At 42.0% G+C, this 24,124-nt stretch overlaps 2 protein-coding genes across 2 annotated transcripts in view; one reads left to right on the forward strand and one right to left on the reverse strand.

The window, feature by feature from the left end:
• Positions 1-20,321, reverse strand: part of zbtb8b (zinc finger and BTB domain containing 8B) — a 317,365-nt gene extending 297,044 nt beyond the window's left edge. The window contains exons 1-3 of the mRNA XM_059954445.1: positions 20,186-20,321; positions 18,108-18,273; positions 15,682-15,867 (exon numbers count right to left, since the gene is read on the reverse strand). The gene's annotated coding sequence lies outside the window, so the exon portion shown is untranslated. The remainder of the gene's footprint in view (positions 1-15,681; positions 15,868-18,107; positions 18,274-20,185) is intronic.
• Positions 20,322-20,702: 381 nt separating this feature from the next.
• The window catches only part of LOC132383464 (microtubule-actin cross-linking factor 1-like), a 509,885-nt gene continuing 506,463 nt past the window's right edge, over positions 20,703-24,124 (forward strand). Inside the window, exon 1 of the mRNA XM_059954443.1 lies at positions 20,703-21,193. Coding sequence (XP_059810426.1) covers positions 21,100-21,193 — 94 coding nt within the window. The 5' untranslated portion in view covers positions 20,703-21,099. The remainder of the gene's footprint in view (positions 21,194-24,124) is intronic.

Consider the following 24,124-nt stretch of genomic DNA (forward strand, 5'->3'; position numbering starts at 1 on the left):
TGGTCTCACCTGGACGTGCTACAGCTCCAACTGTGTCTCTTGGTCTCCTGACATTCCCGATCCTGGCTGTGCTCCTGCTTCCTTTCAGACTTGCGTCCTCGCTCTGCCTCCTTCTCCTGCTCCTTGGCTCATTCCTTGCGCTCTTCCTCCAAGTGTCGTTATCAATTAAAACAGGCGTTCCAATATGATGTAGGTTCATTAACCTCGTTGCTAATTTGTTGTGCATGTGGCCTGGCTACACAACAATGCTATTAATAAAAACGCTGGAGACGGGAGCTAAGTTTCATGGTTCTTTACTGGCAGAATCCAAACTTTAACACACACGTACAGATCAATAAGCGTCTAATGATGCATGCTCAATATGTGCCTAATAGCACATTCAACGGCGTGTTACTGAAACATAAAGTAGTCCCTTATTATACTGTAGGCTATACGGTACACAACCTGATTCTGGTTCCGATGTGCCTGTGATGCTACCGCCAGTAAGTTATCCATTGCATCTGTCCATACATGTTCATTACATCTGTCCATACATGTGCATCACGTGTGAATTACATCTGTGAATTACATGCACTTGTGCATCTGACAGTGAACTCAACTTTAAAGATTTATAATTCCTCTCTCCCCAGATATCCTTATCTTAAATAAACTTCTACAAAGAAGGACACAAACATTCTTTATCTAGATTATTTTATTCTCCATGGCCAGTGAGATGAACGTTTTGTTCCTAATGTTGAGAGTTGCTGTGTAACATCAATGCAGTTGGCCTTGTTAAATATGTAGCATTAGAAAGTGTTATACTGCTGGATCACCACCTTGTTGTGGTGGGGAAGCTTGTGAGTTCCTGAGATCCTGACAGTGATGCTGTCTGGAGCCTAGCTCCCATTAGGGTCATCCATGGCAGAAAAGTCAAGGGGGAGTTTCCAGATAAAGGGCAGGTCCACCAAGACCTTGACAGTGTACCTGGTGGACAATGGTGACACATCACAATATCAGTGAAGGCGGAGGAAGACTGTCATCTTGCATCTTGTACTGGACCCTGACCCCAATCTGCCATAGACCGTGTGGTGGCTGCCCTTGCTTCAGCCTCCCCATGTTAATCAAAGTCATGCATAGGCATTCTCCATGAAGGGAGTAACCCCTTAGGACAGGGGTTTCCAACTTTTTTTATGCCGTGGACCCCTACCATTAACTGAGGGGTCCCTGGACCCCAGGGTGGGAACCCCTGCCTTAGGAGAACATCATGCTCGACTCGATCGATCAGTTGGGGCTGGGATTCAGCTGAATAATACCGACTATTTTGAAAACTCCACCATGAGAGTGCTGGAGCTAGACAGTCTTCTCAGAAATAATGTTTTGACTTATGCTGGATTGGCAAAACTGCAGGCTTGCTTTCAGGGATATGGAAATAGCAATCCATTTCCCTTGATGTGGTGTAGACTAAGTGAGCTTATTGAAATACATGGGGCTGCAGCACTTCCCTTTCACCTACCCAGTGATTGTCCAGAAAGGCATTATTAGTCCATTTCACTGGCAATTATCTGGGCAATGGTAGCACTTGTTTGAAGTTCCTGCGTCATACTACTTTCTAAGTGATATTCAAATACTATACAGAGTTTTATCTAATACTCCAAGCACTGCCCAGTAAAGGTGACCACCTTTTCACTTTAACTTGCCTTTTGTGGTTTATGATTTCCTGCAATGTGTAAACGACAATGGGAGCCGCTGACATTCAGTGCTGCAAAAATATTTGTCACCAGGATTTGCTTCAGGTATCATACCGTTACCCATCTAATTCTGCCAGCACTGCCATCTTTTGACAGAGTGACGTAAATAGTACTCTCCACCCACAATTCCATTATTTATTTATTGAGATACAGCATGAAATAGGCTCTTCCAGCCCTTTGACCTGCTCCACCCAGCAACCCCCGATTTAACCCTAGCCAAATCACAGGACAATTTACTATGACCAATTCACCTACCAACATCTTTGGACTGAGGGAGGAAACCAGGGACACAAGAGGCTCTGCAGATGCTGGAAATCCAGAGGAACACACACAAGATGCTAGAAGAATTCAGCATGTCAGACGAAGGGTCTGGGCCCAAAACGTCTACTGTTTATTCCTCTCATTAGACACTGCCTGACCTGCTGAGTTCCTCCAGCATTACAGATTTGTGTCTATATTTCATTTCACGTCATTACTTCTTAATTGTTTAATTACCCTTTTATCTTCTTTTCTCACACAATAATAATAAAAATTGGATTCTTTTCTCATTGTTCCCTAATTTCCTTCATGAATTTCATTGTCAGCTTTTAACATAGTTACATGTTTCAATAACTCTGCATTACTTGATTGCATCTCAATTATCTCAATTGTCTTTGAGCTGCCTAGAGACCTGTTGAGAGGCAGGGATCATACAGAATGATTGAAATATTATTTGTGCGTTTAAACATAGTGCTCTTAATTATGATAAGTACTCTTGTTGGTAGGTGAAAGTAAATTTCAGCGTACTGCGTTAGGGTCAGGAGAAATGTTGAATACGCACAGTGGCTCACGACATAGAACTAGAGCAGTGGTGCAATCCTGCACACTAGCGAGATTAGTTAGCCTCAGCTTTAACTTGTATACCAGAATTTTTTTGCCATGTTCAAATCTTACTGCCTCAAAGTATTGAGTGGCTAACTCAGTTCATTGTCGCCCAAGTTGCTCCATTTATAAATATTTATTTACTCATTTAGTGAGATGGTGCTGAACGGGCCCTTCTGACCCAACGAGCCGCACTGGCCACCCACCAGCCTAATCACAGGACAATCTACAATGACCAATTAAAGCTCTAACTGGTACATCTTTGCACTGTGGGAGGTAGCCAGAACACTTGGAGGAAAGCCATGCACTCACAGGAAGGTCGTACAAACTTCATAGAGAGGACACCAGAATTCCACCCTGAACTCCAATGCCCTGAGCTGTAATAAGCATCTTGCTAACTGCCATGCCACCATGGCGCCTGATCACGGTGTTGAAGTGCAAAGTAATTGGTGGCTGCCCTGGTTTTGCCAACTTGAGTGACCATCCAAATCTTGTTCTCTTGTGATTACTTTATTTCGAAGTGAGAATATCATGATTGCCATTTGTTATGTGGAACAAAGCTTAGTAGTGAAACTTTTCTGAGTTTAAATAAGGCATTATGACTGTTGTTTAATGTAGGACCATAAGACCATACAGCATTGGTACAGGACGAGGCCATTCAGCCCATCAAGTCTGCTCTGCCATCCAGTCATTGTTCCTCTCAACCCTATTCTCCTGCCTTCTCCCCGTAACCTTTGACATCTTTACTAATCAAGAATCTATCATCCTCTATTTTAAGTATACCCGATGACTCGGCCTCCACAGCCATATGTGGCAATGGGTTCTACAGATTCACCACCCTCTGGCTAGAGAAATTCTTCTTCATCTCTGTTCTAAAGGAATGTCCTTCAATTCTGAGGCTGGTTCCTCTGGTCCTAGACTCTCTCACTATTGGAAACATCCTCTCTATGTCCATTCTATGTCGGCCTTTCAAAATCCGACAGGTTTCAGTGAGATCCGGCACTCATTCTTCTATACTCTTCTTATATATTAACCCTTTCATTCCTGGGATAATTCTCGTAAACCTCCTCTGGACCCTCTCCAGTGCCAGCATATCCTTTCTTAGATGCAGGGCCCAAAACTGGAAGTTCAAAATTCAGATGCAAATTTATAGTAAATTTATTATCAAAGTTAATATATACATGTACAACCGTGAGATTCATTTTCTCGTGGACATACTCAATAAATCCATAACAGAATTATAACCACAATAGAATCAATGAAAGACCACACCAACATGGGTGATCAACAGACAAAATACAACAAACTGTGCAAGTATAAAAAGAAAGATAATAATAATAATAAATAAACAATAAATATCGAGAACATGAGATGAAGAGTTCTTTAAAGTGAGTCCATAGGTTGTGGGAAAATTTCAATGATGGGGTGAGTGAAGTTATCCCAGTAGGTTCAAGAGCCTGATGGCTGAGGGGTAAACCCTCAGCCTGTTTCTAAACCTGGAGGTGAGAGTCCTGCTCACAATACTCCAAATGTGGTCTGACCAATGCCTTATAAAGCCCTAGCCTTATATCCTTGCTTTTATATTTTAGTCCTCTCAAAATGAATGCTAACATTGCATTTGCCTTCTTTATTACTGACTTAACGTGTGGGATAACTTTTAGCGAATCCTGCCCTGGGATTTCCAAGTCGCTTTGCACATGCGATGTCTTCAACTATGGAATCAGGTCACGAGCTGCCAATTGTTTAAGCTTCTTGCATTGTCACTTCCAACAAGAAATATTACACACAGATTGAAAAGAAGGCTTGTCTGACATTTTGGGGATCACTCAATTTCAGAAGTTTCCATTTCGTGGGTATTTCCCTGTGGTCATGGTGAATATCTTTGTGTTTCCAGCATTTTCTGATTTTACTGCAGTTAGTTGAGTGTTCTTCATCAACTTATCATCAATTTAGGACGTCTGGTGCTTTGAATCCCTCCCTTTGTTACTTGCTTTAATAAATATTCAGGCAGAGAATAACCAAATAATACTTCAGTGCTCTTGAGCTGTCTGTTTGCCTTACAATGCTGCACTGTGAATTGTGCCCTTGAATGTCTTGTATCTCTTTGATGCTTTAAATAATAAAATCTATTTTCTCTGTCTCACTTTACATTCTGAGCCAGATCTAGTGTTTCAGGCAACACTGAGTCCATTTGCAAATCTTAGTGGCTGCATTGGAAGTTGCAGGCACAGGCATGGGTTGAGGTGTTAGTCAATCAAAGGGCTTCACCTTATATTTTGCCTGGGTAGTCTCCATCCTGATGGCATGAATATCAATTTCTCCTTCCTGTACACAAATTTCACCCCCAACCTTCCTCTACCCTCCACTGTGACCTTTTATCTCTTTTCACCTGCCTATTACTTTTCCCTGGGCCCCCTTCTCCTTCCCATGGTCCACTCTCCTTTCCTATCAGAATCCTTCTTATCTAGCCTTTGACTTTTCTCACCCATCTGGCATCACCTATCACCTTCCAGCTAGCCTCCCCTTTGCCCCCCCCCCAACCACCTTTTTAATCTGGAACCCTCTCCTTCCTTCTCAGTCCTGAAGAAGGAACTTGGCCTGAAAGGTCGACTATCTATTCATTTCCATAGATGCTGCCTAACCTGCCAAGTTACTCCAGCATTTTGTGTGTGTTGCTGCAGAAAAGATTCACAGGTTTAATATTTTCTCGCAGGCGAGATAATGAGATGGCATTGAGTTGATAATTTTAGCTACGTTATTACTTTTTAAATCTAATAATAATTTATACATCTTCAGGTAGTTCTGTCTGAAGTGCAATCTGTGTACATTAAGACTGGATTTTAGGGAATAATGGAACCTGGCCTACGGAAACAAACATCTGTAATGGAAAAAAATCAATAACATTCGAGAATTGTTTTGTGTTTTCAAGAATGCTTTACTTCATTTTTTCCCTTGTAAGTTGGTTTGACCATTTTTCTTTATATGTTCAGTTTGCTAGCGTCCTCAAGTCTTTGTCTTTTCAGCTAGTGATAGCTTTGTTTCTATTCTCGTATCTCATTTGTGATTTTGAAGTTCAAAGTAAATTTATTATCAAAGAAGATATATGTTACCATATCCAACCCTGAGATCCCCTTTCTTGCAGGCAATCTTAGTAAATACAAGGAGCACACTAGAATCACCCAACAGGTCAGACAAAAACCATTGTGAAAAAACTGCAAATACCCAAAAAAAAAGTAGGTAATAAATGTCAAGAACACGAGATGAAGAGTGCTTGAAAGTGAGTCCAATTGGGTGGGAACAGTTCAGTGATGGGGTGAGTGACGTTGAATGAAGTTATCCCCTCTGGTTTAAGAGCCTGGTGGTTGAGGGTTAGTAGCTGCTTCTGGACCTGGTGTTGCGGGTCCTGAGGCTCCTGTACTTTTTCCCTGATGGCAGCAGTGAGAAGAGAGCATGGCCTGAATGGTGGGGGTCCTTGATGATGGATGCAGCTTTCCTGCGACAGCACTCAGTGTAGATGTGCTCAGTGGTGGGAAGGGCCTTACATATGATGGACTGGGCTGTATCCACAACCTTTTGTATGCTTTTCTGTACCAGGGCATTGGTGTTTCCATACCAGGTTGTGACACAACCAGTCAATATATACCACACATATATAGAAGTTTACCTAAGTTTTTGATGAAATACCAAATCTAGGCAAATTTCTAAGAAAGTAGAGGCTATGCCTTCTTCATGATTGCACTTAAGTGCTGGAACTAGAACAAATCCTCTGAAACGATAACACCAAGGAATTTAAATTTGCTGACCTTCTCCATCTCTGATTTCCTGATGAGGACTGGCTCATGGACTTCCAGTTACCTCCTCCTCAAGTCAATAATCAGCTTCTTGGTCTTGCTGACATTGAATGAGAAGTTGCTGTTGTGGCACAACACAGCCAGATTCTTAATCACCCTCCTGCATGCTGGCATCAACCAATATCATTTGGCAGTGCTGCCCCCATATCTCAGTTGGTGGTCATATGATATTTGGTGAAACCTAAATTCATTTGGTAGTCCTGTCATTGGTGAGAATGGATTATATTTGACATTGTTCTGATTAATTTCTTTTCCCAAAATCTCAGGTGAGAGAATGGGAGAATGAGAATGAAAGAGGTGGCTGGGGAGATTGTGCAAATACCAAAAAAAAGTAGGTAATAAATGTCAAGAACACGAGATGAAGAGTGAGTCCAATTGGGTGGGAACAGTTCAGTGATGGGGTGAGTGACGTTGAATGAAGTTATCCCCTCTGGTTTAAGAGCTTGGTGGTTGAGGGTTAGTAGCTGCTTCTGGACCTGGTGTTGCGGGTCCTGAGGCTCCTGTACTTTTTCCCTGATGGCAGCAGCGAGAAGAGAGCATGGCCTGAATGGTGGGGGTCCTTGATGATGGATGATGAACGATCATTGATAATGATCGTTCACGAATCACTAAATTTTGGAATGGTTCTGGAGGACCGGAAAATTGCAAATGTCACTCCACTCTTTAAGAAAGGAGAGAAACATTGATGTAGTAATATAGAAGACAAGACAGTGGTTATACTTTATTAGGAGTTTGAAGTGATTTAGCATGTCAACAAATACACTCAAAAACTTCTATAGTTGTACAGTGGAAAGCATTCTGACAGGCTGCTTCATTGTCTAGTATGGACAGGCTACTGCACAGGACTGAAAGAAGCTGCAGAAGGTTGTAAATCTAGTCAGCTCCATAATGGGCACTAGCCCACAAAGTACTCAGGACATCTTTAGGAAGCAGTGTCTCAGAAAGGCAGCGTCCATTATTAAAGACCTCCAGCACCCAGGGTATGCACTTTTCTCACCGTTACCATCAGGTAGGAGATACAGAAGCCTGAAGGCACACACTCAGCAATTCAGGAACAGCTTCTTCTTCTCTGCCATACAATTCCTAAACGGACTTTGAAGCTTTGGACACTATGTCACTTTTTTTTTACAGTGTTTCTGTTTTTGCAGATTTTTAAATCATCTATTCAATATATGTAATTGATTTACTTGTTTATTTATTATTATTATTATTATTATTATTTTCTCTCTCTGCTAGATTATGAATTGCATTGAACTGCTGCTGCTAAGTTACCAAATTTCACGTCACATGCCGGTGATAATAAACCTGATTCTGATTCTGAGGAGAAGAAAATAAATTATAGGCCAGTTAGCCTGACATCAGTGGTTGAGAAGATGTTGGAGTCGATTGTTAAGGATGAGGTGTCAGTGTATTTGGAGGGATATGATAAAATAGGCTGTAGTCAGCATGGCTTCCTTAAGGGAAAATCTTAACTGACAAATCAGTTGGAATTCTTTGAGAAAATAACAAGCAGAAATAATAGACAAAGGAGAGTTGTTGGATGTTGATTTTCAGAAGGCCTTTGCTAAAGTGCCGCACATGAGGCTGCTTACAAGTTAAGAGTCCTTGGTATTACAGGAAAGGTACTAGTATGGATAGAGGATTGGCTGATTGCCTGTTTGACAGGAGGCAAAGAGTGGGACTAAAGGGAGCCTTTTCTGATTGGCTGCTGATGACCAGCGGTATTGCTCAAGGGTGTTTGGACTGCTTTTTTAATGTCATATATCAATAATTTGGATGAGGGACTTGATAGCTTTGTGGGCAAGTTCATGGATGATATGAAGATAGGTGGAGGGGCGGGTAGTATGGAGGAAGCAGAGAAGCTGCAGAAGGACTTATATATATTAGGAGACTGTTTTCTAAATGGAGAGAAAATTCAAAAATCTGAGGTGGAAAGGGACTTGCCAGACCTCGTGCAGCATTCCCTGAAGGTTAACTTGCAGGTTGAATCTGTGGTGAGGAAGGCAAATGCAATGTTACCATTCATTTTGAGAGATCCAGTAATTTAAGGCAAGGATGTAATGCTGAGGCTTTATAAGGCACTGGTGAGGCCTCACTTGGAGAATTGTGAGCAGTTTAGGGCCCCTATCTAAGAAAGGATGGGCTGACATTGGAGAAGATTTAGAGGAGGTTCACAAAAATTATTCCAGGAGTAAAAGGGTTATCATATGAGGAGCGTTTGGTGGCTTTGGGCCTGCACTCACTGGAATTTAGAAGAATGGAGGGGGAAGGGAATCATCAAAACCTATCAAATGTTGAAAGGCCTAGAAAGAACGGATGCTTCCTTTAGTGGAGGAGTCTAGAACCAGAGGGTACAGCCTTAGAACTGAGGGACATCCATTTATAAAGGAGATTAGAAGGAATTTCTTTAGCCAGAGAGTGGTGAATCTATGGAATTTGTTGCCACAGGCAGCTGTGGAGGCCAAGTCATTGGGTGTACTTAAGGAAGAGGCTGATAGATTCTTGATCGGTCAGGACATGACAGGATACGGGGAGAAGACAGGAGAATGCAGTTGAGAGGGAAAATGGATCAGCCATGATGAAATGGCAAAGCAGTCCTAACAGGATGAATGGCCAAATACTCCAATCTCTTATAGTCTTTTGCAATAATTTCTGTGGTGAGTAAAGTTAAACGCTTGTATTATATATTCCCATTTCATTGTTTTGTGATTAGCTTTCCAATAATTTGCTTTATCCAATATGGGGTTGTATTATTGTTGTCATGTCCCCACACATTACTGTAATATGATAGATGGTCATATGCTAATCTCATTTGGTCTAGATATGATTGAAAATGAAAGGAAAGGGCAAAAACAGAGTTCAGACAATAAACAGAGGAGGACTTAAAATCAAATATAAAATAAAAAGCAGTGCTGCAAAGGCAGAAGGATGATATAGAAAAGGCAGATGCCGTAAACTCACAGGAGGTGGGAAGTAGTCCGAGATAGAGTGGATGCGGAGAGGATGTTTCTAAGACCAGAGAGCACACCCTCAGAATAATGACGTCAATTCAGAACAGAGGTAAGGAGGGATTTCCTTAGCCAATGAATCGGTGGAACTCATTGCCACAGACAGCTGTGGAGGCCAAGTCACTGGGTATATTTAAAGCAGAGTTTGGTAGGTTCTTGCTTAGTATGGATGTCACAAGTTAAAGTGAAACAGCAGGAAAATGGGATTTAGAGGGAGTAATAAATCAGCTACAATTGAATGGTGGAGCAGACTCGATGAGCCAAATGACTGAATTCTACTCGTACGTCTTGTGGTGTAACCATTTAGATCTCAACAACCTGCACAACACTAATCACTACCTCAGTAAAGCAATATATGACTACTGACCATTTTGACTTCTTTGCACCATAATTGACTTTGTTAAAAATTCTAATTTTCATCTTTCTTGTATAATTTTGTATAACTTAAGATTAACTTGTGTTTTCTTGTGAACATTGTGTCTGATGCTATGTGCCTATGATACAGTTGTAGATAAGTTTTCATTGCACCTGTGCCTATGATAATACAATTAACCTTGATTTTCACTGGACAACTGGAATGCTGTTGAGGCCAGCAATCTTCATCATATCTCATGCTTTCAACCATTTCTTACTACCTTCTGGAATGAATTGAATTGGCTTCAAGAGGCACGATGCAGGCAATGTATTTCTCTGTATGTTTTGATGTTTTGACATGCATGTGACAAATAAAGCTAACCTTTATCCTAAGGAGGCTAGGATGGTTAGGAATGTTTTAAATTAATCTACTGTGTTCCTTTCCTAACGTTGCCACCAACGTAGTTTGGAGTGTTCGTGAAGCCCTTCATTCGGCACTTAAATGGCCACTATTAGTTATAACTTGATGTTGCAGGACTCCAAAGTTTTGATCTGTTCTGTGTGTCGAAGGATCATTTAGTCCTCAAACAACATGGCACTTCCATTCTTATAAAACAGGTTAATTAATTATTTCTTGATACACCCAATGCTGCTTCCTTTTACAAACCATATTTTTTTTCCCTGGTTGCTTTCTGTTTTCCTAAATTCCCTGCTATATCTTCTCGAATAATAGTTTCCAACTTTTTCCACATGACAGATGTTAAGATAACTGGCCTGATATCCAGCTTTCTGACTCCCTTTTTTTGAATAAATGAGTTACAAGAAGACTAATCTCAGGATTACTTATGGTGACATATATATATACTTCGATAATAAATTATTTGAACTTAGTATTTACATTTACTATTTTCATTCAAATGGGGCAATGCCCAATTCAAAAGAAATTTTAAAAATTAAAACCAATGCAACATCTTACTTCTCCTGAGACCCTAAGACAATGTCTATTATAATTTTTGGTGTATTACTTTCTGGAAATCTTGGTATCTCACATCAACCATTTCCTCTTTATCCACAGCACATGTTATTTCTTCATGGAAATCTAATAAATTGATCGGACTTTTTTTTTCACCAAACCACATTAACTTTACCTGGTTACCTGGATTTTCTTCTAAATGGCCTGCTATGCAGTGTTGTAGTAGCCCCTGATATTTTCCCCATGACAAAGCTAACTGGCCTGTCTTTTCTAGTTATCTGTTTCCTTTGCTATTTTGCACTCTAATGGATCTTCGCCCATATATGGGAAATTTTGAAAGATTAAAACCACTGGATAGATCACTGAAGGTAGCCGTGGACCAGAAAACTGTAACGATGGTTGCATTGATCAAGGGGAAGGAAGACAAAAATCTGGAAACAATAGTAACACACACAAAATGCTGGAGGAACTCTGGAGGTCGGGCAGCATCTACAGAGAGGAACAAGCAGTTGACATTTTGGGCTGAGACCTTGCATCAGGTCAATAGGCCTCTTAGCTCAATCATGAAGAAACTGTTCATCACCATAGAAGTTTAATGGAATCAGAATAAGTCAACATGGCTCTATTAACTGTACATCACGTTTGATAAATTTGCTAGAGTTCTTTTAAGATGTAACAAGAGGTCAATAGAGGAGAACCTGTAGATGTGATATATTTTGATTTTCAGAAGGTATTTTAAGAGCTGGTCAATGAAACGCTAGCATAAAATTAAGAACTCATGGTATTAAAGTAGGTGGGTTTGGATAGTTTGAAGATTATTTGTCACCTAGACGATAGAGTGTTGAAATAAACAGACGTTTTTTAGGCTGGATGAATTTAACTAACGCGGTGCCCTAACAATCAGTTTTTGTTCCTTAATTATTTATAACTTCTATTAATGATGAGGAGGGGGGGAGAAGAGTGCAAGGTATCTAAGTTCCGTGAAGGCACAAAAGATAATTGGGAGGTCATGCTGCCGTGATGATACATGGGTTCAACAACAGATTACATGCAAGTTAAATGAAAGGCAAATGGAGTTGAAGATGGAAAAGGGTGCGGTCTTACACTTGGGTAAGAGGAAGTGGAAAAAGGCTGCAGGGGAATGAAGTACTGAGGGATCTAGACATTCTTGTGCACTAATCACAAAATGTCAGCCAGCGAGTGGTAAGGAAGCCACATGATATATTGGTCTTTATTGCTAGAGGGTTGAAGTTTAGCTGTTGAACAGTATTTTTACAGTTGTGCAAAGTACTGATGAGGCCACATCTGGAGTACTATACACAGATTTTACTCCCCTTTTGAAGAAAGGATATTCTGTCATTAGCGGCAGTCCAGAAGAGATCCACCAGGCTAATTCCTAGGTTGAGAGGGTGGTCCTATTACTGGTGGCTAAAGAAATTAAATTTAAATTCGTTGGAGTTTAGAAGAATGAGGGGTGATCTTGTCAAAGAAGGTAAGATAATAAGGGAGCACATGGGGTAGATTTTGAAGTGTTTCCACCGGTAGGATCATCTTTAACGGGAAGACCCAGTCACAAGATTAGGTCATGGTCATTTAAAACAGAGGTGTGTAGAAACTTCTTTACAAAGAGGGTGGTGACACTCTGGAATTCTCCGTGCCGAAGGATGTGTGGGCTGGATCACTGCCAGAGGAAGCACATAAATTTTAGAAAGATCTGGAGATTGAAGGCTGTGGTTAACTGGCAAAGAAGAGGAGATGAGGTTTGAAGCAGATTAGCCATGATCGTATTGACTCGTGTAGCAATCCTGAGAGGGTGAATTGCCTAGTTCTTTATTCGTAAGTTATTTTGCTAACTTTTTTTTAAGAAGTCCCTTGGATATATCAGTCTGAAGCTTCATCATTTGCTCTGGAAATTGTAATTTTCCTGAGTTTAGGCCAGGGTACCCCAATTAGTTTTCCACAAGGGCCAAATTATGTCAAGCATGCCAAGCCAAGGGCCAAAACATCCAGGGTTTTTTTTCCATTGTGCCGGTAAGTTGTTTTATGGGCAATGTTGCTGCTATTGCCATCATTATTAGTAGTAGTAGTAGTAATAATTTAGGCCTGGGATTCTCAAAGCCCGTGTTGTGGGTCACACAAGAAAAAAAATGCACTCTTGAAACAAAATAAATCCAAAAACAACCAGTTAATTATTACTCTAGCTATCACATCTGTCAGCTGTCACATTGAGCACTCATCTGGGACTTAAAACACACACACACACACACACACACAAAACATGGTAGTCTTCACCACATCTCTTCCACACAATGAGTTTTAGTAGTACTGCCTTTTCCACTGTTTCTGTTCTTTCATTTAATCTATTGGTTCTTTTCAATTCAGCTATGTAGCATTTGAAGTATGAAGTGTAGCTGTAAGTGAAATTATCAGCATTATTGTTGTTGTAATATTATTATACCACATTAAGATGGGCAAATGGACAGAAATAAATTGATTCTCTCACCAATCAGTGCGAGAAATGACAGTGATGGGATGAGGCAACCCTCCTAATGTCGAGCCTGTACTCTGTTGTGGCAATCCTGAGGCGCTGGCCAAGATGTGCATTGGAGAGTCTGTTTCTGTCCTGGTTCTTGACAGAGTTCATTGAAGAAAATTATGACTCAAATATGTACGTGGAGGGGAACAGTGTGAGTAGGAGCATTGCAATAGCTCTCGTGTTTTTGAATTGAGCTTGGGGAACCACATTGATGCAAAGGTCACTCACCCCGACATCCTTGTGTTGTGTTTTGAGCAAATCAGATGTTCTCATTTCCAAGACCTCCATCTGAAGAGTTGCCTCATCTCTGGAAGGCACCAGTCTTTTGGCCCCTGCAGTCCACTGGCCGTCAGCCAAAACTGAGAATGGCTGTCTCAGAAAGAGGAGGATGTCACCTGAGAGTTTAGGGGAGCTTTCAAATCGTTCCCTGAAGTTTTCTGCCAGGCTCATCACAAAATCCTTCATCACTGGATCCTCCTGCATTTTGTTCTTCACGCAATTCTCCTGCAGACGTGGAAAGTGCAACTTTCTCCCGTGAATGTCGCATGCTCTCCGGAGGCGTAGGTCAAGTGTACAGTGTGGGATGAGATTAAAATAAATTAGAGCAGCACACGCTTTATTTACATGTTATGACAGGTGCGTTCACTTAAGTGCCAATGGGTCGGCATTTGGTTCCCGTGGTCCGCCTATTGGGCTTGTCTGGTGTAGGCCTTCAGTATTGCAACTGGGACACTGTAAAGTCCTGCAGCTTTTGTTGCAGTCAGCATCCTAAGCTATGTCTGGAATTGAATGCCTGCAGGCTGATTCCTGCGATGGAGGAGATAACAGGAAGAAGCAAGAAGAAAAATCTGCTCAGTCATTCTGCTGGAGCATGGCTGCACATGGTTCCAACTTGACCTTAGCACTGACATGCTGGGCCCCACCACTGCGGACATGAGAACGTTCCTGGAGCCTCCTCCTCTGTTGAATTGTTCAGCACCATTCATGACGAGATGTGATAAGATCACTTATCTCTATCCATTGCATTTTGCTTTTGCTGTTTTAACATGCACATCGTCCTTCGTAGCAACTTTGCTATGTTGGCACCTCATTTTTAGAAATACCTAGTGCTGCTCCTAACCCCTATTGACATCAATGAATCTGGGGTTGAGAGAGTAAACAGCTTTAAGTTCCTCAGGATAAACATCACTGAGGATCTCATGTGGTCTGTACATACCAGTTGTGTGGTGAAAAAAATCACAACAGTGTCTCTTTCACCTCAGACAGTAGAAGAAGTTTGGCATGAGTCCCCAGATCCTAAGGACTTTCTACAGGGGCATAATTGAGAGCATCCTGACTGGCTGTATCACTGCCTAGTATGGGAACTATACTTCCCTCAATGGCAGGACTCTGTAGAGAGTGGTGCGAACAGCCCAGCACATCTGTCGTTGTGAACTCCCCACTATTCAGGACATTTACAGAGGCAGGTGTGTGAAAATGGCTCGAAGGATCACTGGAGACCCAAGTCGCCCCAATCACAAACTGTTCCAGCTGCCACCATCTGGGAAACGGTACCGCAGCATAAAAGCCAGGACCCACAGGCTCCGGGACAGCTTCTTCCACCAGGCTATCAGAATGATTAATTCACGCTGATACAATTGTATTTCTATGCTATATTGACTGTCCTGTTGTACATACTATTCATTAAAAATTACTATAAATTGCACATAGATGGAGATGTAACGTAAAGATATTTACTCCTCATGTATGTGAGGGATGTAAGTAATAAATTCAGTTCAATTATTCTCTCCTCAATGAACCAGGATTAATCCCCTGGTTTGAAAACAATTGAACGATGAATGAGCTGGGCTATGAGGTTATGCACTAAATTGTGAAGGTGGGCATTTCTTCCACTGCTGAAGTTCTACAGCACCTCATGGATATTTAAAAGTTTTGAGCAGGCACTACACTGTAGTGCCAACAAAATAATGGCACCAATGATGTTGCAAGTGTCGCCTGAAAGAAGTCACATTTAAATTCCTGGCTTAACAGGGCTTGTGTGCATACTGCAGTCAGATTGGGTGAGCATTCCCAATTATATGTAATTGCTAACGGTTACTATTCAACTACCTACACATGGCAGAATACTAACTCTTAGATCAAAGTGGTTTTTTAAATTAAGGAATAGGCATTTCAACAATAAAAACCTGCATTATATAGCATATCTATTATAATGAAATATTCCAGGACATATAATAGGAGTACCATCATTTTGGCAAAACTATACACAGACTGAAGTACCAGCTTGAAAAAGGGGGGAGTTTCTGATTGGGATTTTGAAAATAAGCTTAGGGAGTTAAAAATGTTTTGGTACAGGAATTCTATAACTTACCTCCCTGCAGATGTAAAATGTCTTTCAGTGGAGGAGCAGTTAAAATCAGGGACTCAAAAATTCGATTTTGCTCGCTGTCCGCGATGTCCACTCCTCTCTCCAGCGTGTCTGTTTGGTTGATAAGGTCAGATGAGATTGTCAAGTTTCAGATAATGATCCGTCGTAGGGTCATTTGAAACACCAGCCCTGGCAGACAGCAAAGACAGGGTGTCGGTCGGGATGAGAGCCGATTTTGCTCGTTCTCTGTGATGGTCATCTCCATGGCGCTGAGGCTATGAAGACTGTAGCTCCGTGCCCACTAATATGATGAACTGATAAGTGAGGCTTTGGGCCTACACCGGGCCTACACCGGACCGGGTTTGGATCTGAGGACTCAATTTTGGTTTGGAATGATGTTGTTCGCTTCAATTATTTGGATGACCTGTATTTTTTTTCCCTCTTGCGCATGGGTTGGGTTTTTATTTTATTTTCTTCTCTCTCTTTAAATTGAATTCTTCCAGGTTTCTTGCTTTGTAGCTGCTTGTGAGCAAGCAAATCTCAAGGTTGTATATTATTTTTTGATAATAAATGTACTTGAATCTTGAAAATTAAGGAGTGCATTGATCAAGAAATCTTGTAAGGTTGGATGAGGTTCAAAGGTTCATTTATTACCAAAGTATGTTTCCAGTATACAACTCTGAGATTCGTCTTCTCCAGATAGCCACACAACAAAGAAAACAATAGAAGTCATTCAAAGAAAAACATTAAAACCCTCCCTGGCACAAAACTTTAAGATCACCCCAAATTAAATTGCACAACTGCAACAAGAGCATCATACAACACCTCCTCCCATGAAAAAATAATCGGGTGAACTGGGAGTACATCAAACCCTAACTCCCCCCCCGCACAAAAAAAGCTTACTGATCGTTCGAAAATTAAATCGCTCAGATGCAACGTTCTCTCTAAGGTGTGTGTGTGTGCATACATTTTTTGCTACTCGCGAACAAAGGAATTTAAACTGGGCCAGAGAAGAAAGAATCTGACGGGAGGGGAGAGAGGGTAATAGGAGAAAGGGAAGGGGAGGGGGCCCCGGGGGAAGTAATAGAAGTGAAAGATCAGAGTGGGGAACAGAAGGCGGTGGGGTGTGGGGAGGTGGAATTTTGATTCACCAGAAGGAGAAATCGATATTCATGCCATCACGCTGGGGGGTAAACCATGAAGGATATAAGGTGCTGCTCCTTCATCTGAGGGTTGACTCATCTTGGCACAAGAGGAGGCCACGGATTGACATGTAGGAAAGCGAAGGGGAATTGGAATTAAAACGTTCAGCCACCAGGAAGGCCTGTTTGAACATTTTCCTTTCCATACTGCTCCTATTTGGTGACACGCCCGAGATGCCAACCGGAACAGATGCAGACCACTGCTAATCAGATGGTTGCCAGATGTTGCTCACCAAAAACAGAGATATCCGGTGGCACAGTGTAGCGACACAAGCAGGCAGGGTGGTGACGGACATTGAATACAGGAGTTGGGATGTCATGTTACAACTGTACTAGTTGCTGCTGTGACCACAGTTGGAGTCTTATGTGTAGTTCTGGTTGCCTAGTTTTAGGACGGGAATCATTAAGTTATAAGGACGAAGGAAAATACTTTACAAGGATGCTACTGGGGCTAGAAGATGGAGCTATAAGAAGAGTCTGCATAAACTGGGATTTCTTTCCTCTAAGGCATTGTTGTTGGGTAGTATACAAAACCATGAAGGGTGTGAATTTAGTGAATGGGCACACTCATATTGCCAAGGACAGGGAAATCTAAAGCTCGAGGACATAGATTTCAGATGTGAGGTGAAAGATCTAAAGGAAACCTGCAGTGCCAGTTCTCCCACCCAGAGGATGGTGGGTATATGGAACAAGCACCCAGGAGAATATTTGAAAGGTACGTATACAAGTACACAGATTAAAGAGTCCTAACGGGATATGGGTCAAATGCAGATGAATTGGACTAGCTCAGACAGGCAGGGGCAAAGGGCTCCTTCCCATGCTGTTTAGATGTATGCAGGGACAGACTTGGTGTTTGGGAAAGGACAGGAGGAGATTGTGTGGATGTACAAATGGATGAATTGCATGCCCTATAAATGGGGTTCATACCTTTGTATTCATTTTGACTGTCATCCCTTCTTGGTCCATTCTGTTGGAAGGCACACGGGGGCAAATTATGGTACAAGGCACATCAGCATCCAAAGCCCTGGTCAAGGCCTGCTTTAACACTGGACTCTGCAAATGTGGAGAGTGACTATGGAAGGCCCAGAATGACAGATTATCTACATACTCTCACATTGCATTCCTAATTATTGGCCCTCGGATACTGCATATATTTTTAGATGAACAGATGTAACCATTATCCTGTACTCTCCAGAACTTTTTCAGATATTGTCAATGTTCACTTACTTGTTCCCAGGTAAAATCTTAATTATCTTCTTAAATAGGCAGAAGAAACAGCAAACGTTTGCTCTGGTGCAAAGCAGACATAAATCCTGTGACACTGCATTCTCAGAAGGAATCAATTTCTCTGCGTATTTGCAGTCTAGGAGTCCAGTGACAGCTGTGGTACATGCTGGGGAGAAGGACGAGAGTGTTCTGTTTAGTATTTGGAAGGCAGGGATTTTTCAAAAGAGCATGATGAAGATGATCATCCTGGCTAAAATCATGTTATTGTAACCAACCACTGATTAACACACACATTTAATTCTCTGATTGGGTAGCTGAGAAGTCTCAATTTCTACATTTGTGACAGCAAACAACACTAAAATGTCCCTGCTTTCCAACTGCCTTCTCTGCAAGAGGAACCTGTCCAATACATGAAGGACTACCAGTCTTTCTACCCCCTTAAGCAATTCTACAGAAGGATAATTTAAGAGATTAAAAGTGCATGTTACCTTGGGCAAAGGTAATGGTCATCAGTTCTTCTGCTTACTAAATGCGGAAAGTCTCCATTGTACTGATGGACATTGGGTGGCATGGTAGCACTACCAACCTGGGTTCAATTCTGCTGTTGTCTATAAAGAGTTTTATGTTATTCCCATAACTGCATGGATTTCCTCCAGATGCACCAGTTTCCTCCCATATTCCATAGATGTCGGGGTTCAAAGGTTCATTTAGGGTTAGTAGGTTAATTGGTCACATGAGTGTAACTGGGCAACAAGGGTTCGTTGGTCTGTTAAATCTTGTTACTATGCTGTTTCTCTAAATAAAAAATAATAAATATTGCATACTCCTTAATTAGGGCATTCAGTACTTTCGGAAAGAGGGAACTTAAAATATTGACTGGAATGATTCCAGCAATAAGGGACTTTACCTTTGAGATGCTTGAGTGGTTTCCCATCAAAGAGAGGAAGTTGAGAAAAGATCAGAAAGAGATAGCTATTGAAAATTATGAGAGATCAGATAGAAAGAAACTGTTTCCATTGGTGGAAGAATAAGAACAAGATTACATGGAACTGTGGAATTCAAATGGAAACTGATAATCTTTTTAGGGCTAAGGGCGGCAGATTGAGATGAACACAGAAATGAACCCAGTATGGATTTGAAGGGGCAAAGGTTGACTTTGCTTTCTGTAACTTGTTAACGCACATGTGATTTCTTAGAGAAGCATACTTGGTTGATCTCTCCATAGTCTTAATCAACAGTGGCATAATTGTTTCAGATCCCCATAATCTCACTTGGTTGATTACCTCAGAGTACAGCATGACAGTAACAGTGATCTTCCCATGACAGTAGTGCGATCTTTTCATAATCTTATTTGGATTAGTGTGACTGGCAGTTGGGTGATTGTCTCTGATGGAAACATGTTTAGATAGTTGAAATTAAGAGCTGCCTCCACTGATGTTCCTGACTCTGTCAGGTACTTTACAGCATTTTACAGCAATTATAGAATTGTACAGAATGCGGGAACAGACCAATCGGCTCAACTTGTCCATCCCAACTAAGTTGTCTAATGGAGCTAGACACGTTTGTCCCGTATTCTTTCCTCTCCATGTACCTGTTTAAACGTTGTAATTGTACCACTTCCTCTGGCAGCCCATTTTACATACCCACTCCGCCTTCCATGTGAAAAGGGTGCCCCTCAAATTCTTTTTTAATTTATCGAAATGCAGCCCGGAATGTGCCCTTCCGCTCTTTCGAGCCGCGCTGCCCAGCAATCCCCCTATTTCATCCTAGCCTAATCACGGGACAATTTTACATTGGCCAGTTAACCTAACAACAGGTACATGTTTGGTTTGTGGGAGGAAACCAGAGCACCCGGAGGAAACCCACACAGTTACGGTGAGAACATACAAACTCCTTACAGGGGGCAGCATAACGCGTCAAGCTAACCTCTCTCCTCAAACCTATGCCGTCTAGTTTTAGATTTCCCTATCCCTGGCAATAAGACTGTTACTATTCACCTTATTTATGCCCCTTATGATTTTATACACCTTTATAAAGTCACACCTCAGTCGGCACTAAGGAATAAAGTGCTTGCTTACCCAACCTCTCCTTGTAATATAGTCCCTGGAGTCCTGACAATGTTCTTGTAAATCTTCTTTGTACTGTTTCCAGTTTAATGACCTCATTCGTATAAAGGACGACTGTACACCATAACGGCTTCAAAGGAAGGTGTATAAACTCACAAGGAGCATCCAGAGGGTGAATCAAATCACAAACAAGAGTTCCTCCAGCATTTTGTGTGTGTGTGCGTTGTCCAGGGGTGGGTGAATGAAAGATTATAACAACAACTCCTTCACGCAGAGCGTGGTACAAGTTGCCAGAGAAATTAATTGAGGCAGGTGCATTGCAAACACTTTTGAAGACAGTTAGGCCGGGAGAGGTTTACGGCGATGCGGGACGAGCCACGGGTTGGGTCGCAGGGCCCGTGACTACCCAGCCTCAGCGTGTCCGTTTCCAGCGCCTGTGGAAGGAAGGTGAAGGTGCCGAGCCTGTCTCGGCGCCAGATGTCGCAGCGCTCCGCCTTCGAGGCGCAGCGTGAGGGCAGGTGACGGGGCCGGGAGCCGGGAGAGCGGAGGCGGCTCTCTGGCTCCCCCTCACAGGGCGGGCACACGGGCTCCCGGGGAAGGGTCCGGTCTGCCTGACGAAGTCAGACTCCGGGCGGCGCTGCTACACAGTCCGTCGGCGGCGGCAGCAGCCATTCATCAGCGGAAAATTAAAAAAAAGGGGGGCAGGAGTGGCCGGGGTGGAGAAAGGGAGAGGTTCGTCCAGGGGAAAGCTCTCGCAGTGCGGTCCAGCTGCACTCCCGAGTCCGCGGCGCTGCTTGACGCCAGCCAGCCCCGGAGCCCGCGTTGTGCTGAGGGGAGGCGGACCAGAGGGAGAAAGCGGGCCCGTCGCAGCCGCTCTTTGGGCGCCGGGAGGGAGCGGCCAGGATCCCGGCCGGAACGCTCCCACCATGGCCGGCTATGTGCCGGGTCAGATCCCCAGCACCTTCGCCGAGGAGAAGGAGTACGTGCAGGCCTACGAGGACGTCCTGGAGAGGTACAAAGGTAATGAATAACTCTTGTGGAATCACCGCATCCTTGTGGGGAACCGGCTTCCCTTCCATCGCCCGGCGTCCGCCCATAGCCTCACAGAATGGCTAACAACATTTTCGCATTGGGATGCTACTCATAATTTTGTTCCTCCCCTCCAACCCTTCGTTTTATCTTGTCCGAGGTACGAATTAATCGCCAGAAAGGTTGTTTTGGTGTTGGTGACAGGGATCCAGTGTAAATTGTTTAAATGCCCTCCGCTGTAAATGGGAAACCTACTTCCAAACCCGGCTAGGCTTTGATTCTCAGTTTTGTTAGGGCATAATTGTTCGTCAAATTCATGACGCCGTTGTTTCTCGTGGAAGTGATATCCCAATGTTAATTTTTCCACACCACAATGTATTTCTGAGAAATATTGCTGTGTTTGGAAGATTTTTATTAATTATCCTTGTGCGGATTATTTTAAAATACTGTCTGATATCCTTCTTCTATAAGCCTGGTATTTTCTGTCTGCAAAGTGGATTAGTATTAAGATTTCCAAGAAGAGCAATGACTCTCAAATTAATCTCTTTGTCTTTAGATAATGTTATCACCAAATTACCATTTGGTGTTATGGGTTTGCTTTAAGCTGTACTGCATTAGACCGATATATTTCAAACAAGGTAAACGGTTGGACTCTGGATAACGTTTTTTAAAATCTGAATCATTTTCTTCCTTTAAACCATAACCTGTGTCACTCGGCGGTTTTGCGAGGTGTGTCAGACCTGTCTCGGGAGGCGGCTGCATTGCAAGTTCAGACTTAGACTAACAATAGGAAAAGGATGTTTCTGGACTAGTGATATGTCTCAGAAATTCGCTTCCTGGTGATGTAATAAATCTGTCAGCCAAATCTAAAGTTGTTTGGGACCGTTCTATTTCCAGAGCGAAACTTGTAGTTGAAATTTAAAAAAAATAACGAAACCGCAGACAAAGATATCCCGTGTTGAGATCTTCCTGCATACCCAGATTACTTCTGTGACGGTCTTTGACGTTTCCTATTGCACTTGAGGGACATTGTTTAGCGGTTCCTGATTTCCAATTTTAAACTACAATAGTTATAATATATTCTGCAGCGGCTAGTAACTTAATAAGCGCTGCTGAAGAGATCTAACTATATAATTCATATCACATTAAATTGAAGTATTTTAAAAATACATTTGAACTCGTTACAGTAATGCAGTGTCCCTTTACCTTTCTACTGTGCTCCAAGTTTAATCTGGGCTGTTAGGAATGAGCTACTCCGTAGACGCATGCGTATTAGCCACAGAGCCTGGGGTTGATTGTAGTTTAGACACAGGTTAAGCGCTAATATCAACATCCGGGGTCCAAAATTTAAATGGCTTGTGACCAATAATTGACTTTTTTTTAAAAAAAAGAAAGATTTCTCCTCTACAGACGAGAATAATGCAGAGGTGGAACCTGTGGTTGATGCGGGAACGTCTGATACTGTCCCACAAGGGAGGCTGTTTGATGGGTGTTGTATGCACTTTCTGCCATTTTCCCTGGGCTTCTCCATTCCCGGCAGAGATAAGAAGTTCACCTGCCCACTGTGCTTCAGCTGACGCAGCAAAAACGGTGTTAGAGCATCTGAGTTCCTGGACTTTGAAACTAGAAACTTTCAGGATATGTATTGTATACATTTCTCTGTTATTAAATGCACCTGTTGATTGATAGAATGGAATTCAGGTCTGCCACTGTTCCAAGTAAATTTATTATCAAAGCACGTAAATGTCAGCATATACAACCCTGATATTTGTTGCCTTACGGGCATACTCAGTAAAGCCAAGAACCATATTAGAATCAATGAAAGACCACATGCCTCAACTTCATTCTATTCCCCATGGCTCACTCCCTTCCTAGCTACATCTGGGACACTTCTTGTGTTTAAACTTTTTAAAACTCTCATTTCTTGTCATTACACAGATGACATGCCTTGGTTATACGGAAAATTATTATATGGATGAATTTTCTAGGGGCACAAGCCCCACCATGCACTGTGTGAGTTGTTTATAAATCCTAGAAGAAATTTGACTTTTATTCATGTAACTTTACATCAGAAGACTGAGAGGTGATCTAAATGAAATGTACAAAATTTAAAGGTCTTGACGGGGCTGATACAGAGTTGATTTTTCCCCTGGCCGGGGTATCCAGAACCAGAAGACAGGATCTGAAAATAACAGGTCAAGCAGAGGTGAAAATTCCTCATTCAATGGGTAGTGGTCTTTTGGAGGTCTCTAGCAAATATCAGTCATTGAATGGGAAATTGGATATTACAGGAATTGAGGCATTTGGGATGAATGCAGAGAAATTAAAAGAATGGCAAAGATCTTGTTGAATTGTAGGGTAAGCATGAGAGCCTTTCTTGTTTTGCCCTGAGGTTTGAAGGTTGAACTTAGCTTGCAAGGTGCTGACTCCCAAAAAACTGCTAGTTTCTGATAGCATTTTAAATCATTTAGAAATATAATTGGAATGCCTTCCAGATTTCTTGTGATCAGTTTCCATACCACTGGGGACAAAGGAGAATCGGTCCGGAAGAGCAGCTGGAGTGAAGAGTTGACATTGTGTAGTCACTGAAAACTTTCCTGAAGTTTTTGTCAACTTCACCGAATATTTTTAACAAATGTGCTATTAAAAACTACAATGCACTGACTAATATTAAGCCATCGTATCAAAAATAGTTGCAATTTTTGCACCTGCGGTATAATTACACCATTCGTCAAATTTCAGAGATGCTCTTGAAAAGGTTTTGAGTACGCGTTGAAAAGGTTTTGAGTACGCTTTGAAAAGCCATGGTTACATCTGCTGATTGTCTGATATTTTTAGATATATATTTGATTGTTTTCAGATTTATTTGTGGCAAGCTTATCAGTGATTTATTGAAGATTAGTTAGCCCCTGCTGTTGTATG

Source organism: Hypanus sabinus, chromosome 30 (assembly GCF_030144855.1).
Source record: "Hypanus sabinus isolate sHypSab1 chromosome 30, sHypSab1.hap1, whole genome shotgun sequence".
NCBI classification, from domain to species: domain Eukaryota; kingdom Metazoa; phylum Chordata; class Chondrichthyes; order Myliobatiformes; family Dasyatidae; genus Hypanus; species Hypanus sabinus.